General features: G+C 33.9%; 1 protein-coding gene across 2 annotated transcripts in view; it reads right to left on the bottom strand.

Annotated features, from left to right (window-relative positions):
* Positions 1–3,713, bottom strand: part of LOC117101309 (elongator complex protein 6-like) — a 12,106-nt gene that overhangs the window by 6,066 nt on the left and 2,327 nt on the right. For both annotated transcript variants that reach the window (XM_033241280.1, XM_033241286.1), the window contains exons 2-4: positions 3,284–3,362; positions 2,595–2,665; positions 2,201–2,331 (exon numbers count right to left, since the gene is read on the bottom strand). In XM_033241280.1, coding sequence (XP_033097171.1) covers positions 2,201–2,331; positions 2,595–2,665; positions 3,284–3,362 — 281 coding nt within the window. The remainder of the gene's footprint in view (positions 1–2,200; positions 2,332–2,594; positions 2,666–3,283; positions 3,363–3,713) is intronic.

Consider the following 3,713-nt stretch of genomic DNA (forward strand, 5'->3'; position numbering starts at 1 on the left):
GAGTAAGTTGCATACGTAGTTTTTCCATGAATCGATAAATCCCAAAAGAAAGGGTGGGGTGAGAGGAGGTCCGTGGTTCTTTCCCGGGAAAATTTTGATTCCTAGGTGGCGGGAAATGAGATTTCCCGACTTCTGTGGTGTCTTTTAATGACTTTTAAATTCTTCAAAATTCAAGATCCCCACCCCCACCCCCTTTGGAAATGATTCAATTAATCAATGAACTCCAAATTCAAGGTTTTCCCCTTTGAAAAAGGTCAGGTAAATTTTTCTAATTTTTTATTTTATGTGTGTATACATACTGTACATAAACAAATGAGTAGTTGCATGCGTATTCTTTTTTCCATGAATCGATAAATCCCAAAAAGAAAGGGTGGTCCGGGGGTTCTCCCCCGGGAAAATTTTTATTCCTAGATGGCGGGAATTGAGCTTTCCCGACATTTGAAGTGTGTTTTAATGAATTTTATGTTCTTCAAAATTCTAATTTTCTAATAGCAAAAAAAAAAAAAAAAATTGAAAAATCAGCTCACGAGTCCTGAAAAGGTAGGTCTAGAATTCTTTTCTTTTTCCACTTTTTTTGTTGCCCAGGGGAGGGGTCAGGACCCATGACCCCCTCTCCCAGATCCGCCAATGTGAATTGCGAGAAAATGTAACTCGGTCGGGTACTGGATAAACATTCTCTTTCCCATCCTTCTCCTCCTTCTTCCCTCCTTTTTTTGCATTTCCGATCATTCAAAAATTTCCAGACATTGTATATTTTTCGCCAAAAAGTGGGGGGGGGGGGCCAGGCCCCCTGCTTCCGCCGGCCATGTGCTTTCTGCAACTATTTCTCAAAGTTTTGTGTTGGAGATGGATAATAAATTTCAATTCAATTCAAGACAGCTATTGGCTTGTGTTAAAATTTATGAATAACTATCTTCCCATTATTTTCGTGCAGATGTAAAATGGCACTAATTAAATTTCAGAGTTGTGAACATAATATATATCGACAAAACAAGCAAGTTTAGATGGGTTTATCAGTACGAAAATTTGAAAATCTACATTATTATTCAAACATAATAAGTTATTCTCCCATCGCAATTATAATCGGAAGTCTAAATACTTTTAAATAACTCAAACGTAAACTGCTACCTGTGTTCTACTAAATAGTAATAATGATTACAAAGTCAACATTAAATATTTTTTTAAAATATCTATATGTCAATGGCCATATTCGACTGGTCGTTTTTCGTTAAACCTCACCCACCTGCGCAGCGGTAACATCCTAGTACTTAACGAAGACGACCAGTCGAATAGAAAACTTGTAAATACTCGACAAAACAAAATGACTGCATAGTTACTGAGATACACGATGTGTAATCAAGATTGCTTCATTTTGTGGAAGTATGGGTATTTAGTAAAAAATATTTTCATTCAGTTTTTGAAATCTGTTGGCCTACAATTATTTTTTGACTTCATGTGGGTAAATATTATAATTTTTATTTTCTGAAATTTAATCTAAATTATACTAATAGAAATGTTGTTTCTAAACTCACCAATCCGCCATGTTTGTTTTGGTCACGTGAATAACTTAACTCTGATTAACTCACTCTGGTTACGTTAATTTTTCGTTGTCAACGAAGTCTATTTACGAACCAGTCGAGTGAAGATAATACTCAACGAAAATTCGTAGTCAATGAAAAATACCAGTCGAATACGCCCAATATGAATAATTTTATGGTGCGTGTGACCAAATAAAATACCGTAAAACCTTGAATTGAAGCCCTGGGCTTCTTTTTTTTCTTGCGAACTTTAGATAGGCTTCTTTTCAAGGCTTCTTTTGCAAGGTAAATAGGGGGGCTTCTCTTCAAAAGAAATGCTGTAAATGTTGGGAATTTACTACTATAAAACAATAAATAAGGCCACTGTAACATCAATCTGTATCATTAAGTGTATTTAAATGAAATTAAATCACCTAAACTACTGTATAAACCAAGCTTGTTTTTAATTGATTTTGTTTTCTGAAAATCATGTATAGTGTTTGTATTGTACTATCTCAAAAAGAAGCCTGTGGGCTCGTTTTTCAGGATAATTTTGCAAACTAAAGAGGGGGCTTCAATTCGGGATGGGTTTTATCTCGAGATTAAACCCACTGGGCTTCAATTCGAGGTTTTACGGTATGGTTAAAGATGATATTCTAGATTAATAATTATGGTAAAGATACCTTATACAGGCCAGTGGTAATATTCTTGTGTCTAAAGTTTGGGTGATAGGTGTGGTTGCTTCTTGTGATAATTGCAGGCCATCAATCACGGTTAGCTGTCCCTCATCGCAAGCTTTGATCAAATTTATGCCCTGTCATGGTACAGTATGACATGAATAAAGAACGTAAACAAATATAATATCATAAGACATGCAACATGTATATTTTTATTGGGGTTTTAAGGCCTACAAAATGTGAAAAACAAGAAATCATTATTATTATTAGCTCTAATTACATATTTTCTTTTCTATCAGTAATTAAAAGATACACTATTAAGTTTCACTTGGGGGTGCTGGTATTAGAATTATTTTAGGTATTATTTTAAAATACATTTTCTGATTGGAGCTCTACTTACTAGTTTGTGTGCTACAGAACTGTAGTGGCTAAATGTTTGGGCTAAACACAGCAAACAAATCTTGCTTTTACCTGAAACAATAAACAAATTGATAGATTTTCCTAACACAATGAACATGCTTGTACTTTGTAAAAAGTTACTTAAAATGTATGAAATACATTTCTGGGCATAATAATAATAATAATAATAATAATAATAATAAAGATTACAATAAACAAATAAATACAAAAAAAAATCTTTTTCTACTCTCCCTATGTTACACGTATACTTATTTAAACATTTATCTAGTTTAGTTAATTAAATAAAAAATAAATCAGGGTGGATAAATAAATTTCTATTGCAAATCAAAGTTTCCCTGAAAAACATCAGTACAGATTTACTAGGGTAGGCCTATTCTTTGAATTCAGTCGCAAGGTGGGAGCTCCCATACAGTATAGCTTACAAACAATGAGTGCATCCATAGCTTGACAGATTTGATGCTCAGGAATTCTAGATTTTAAGAATTAATTGTAGAAATATATGTAAATGTTTTGAGTTGGTTTTTTTTATTTAGAAATTATTTAGGGTGTGTGCAAGGGCTTTTATATTGTCCTTGGTTCGTGTGTGGTTGAGGTTGGGATTTTCCTGTTTGAAGCTGAGTCAGAATTAAGAAATGATTTATATCATATTGTTGAATCTGGATTACTTACCTCTAATAAAAAGACTAATGAAATGATGAATTAAAAAATTAGCATCCATGTTGTTATCAGCAATCGTTATAACATTCCCCTAAAAAAGAATTCAATTGAGAAAAATAAATAACACAACAACTGGCTAGTGTCTACCTCAGATAGGCTTGGAGTAGGGAATAATAATTAAATCATGAATAAATACCACAAAATACCACACTAAATAGGTTATCTCCATGGTTAGATCATGTCTAACAGGGGCTCCCCCTTTTGTGAGGTAAAAAAAAAGGGAAAAAAAGAAAAAAAGAAAGAAAAAAATGATAGGCCACAACGCCTCAGATGTTATTTTCGGGCGTCTAGAACACAAAAATTTCGCGGGACCCCCTGGGACATTGTTGTCTCGATCGGCCCAAATTTCGATCCCCCCATTTCGGCTCTCTTATACACATCT

Source organism: Anneissia japonica, unplaced genomic scaffold, assembly GCF_011630105.1.
Source record: "Anneissia japonica isolate Jap-2015-1 unplaced genomic scaffold, ASM1163010v1 scaffold1005_len2656397_cov198, whole genome shotgun sequence".
NCBI classification, from domain to species: domain Eukaryota; kingdom Metazoa; phylum Echinodermata; class Crinoidea; order Comatulida; family Comatulidae; genus Anneissia; species Anneissia japonica.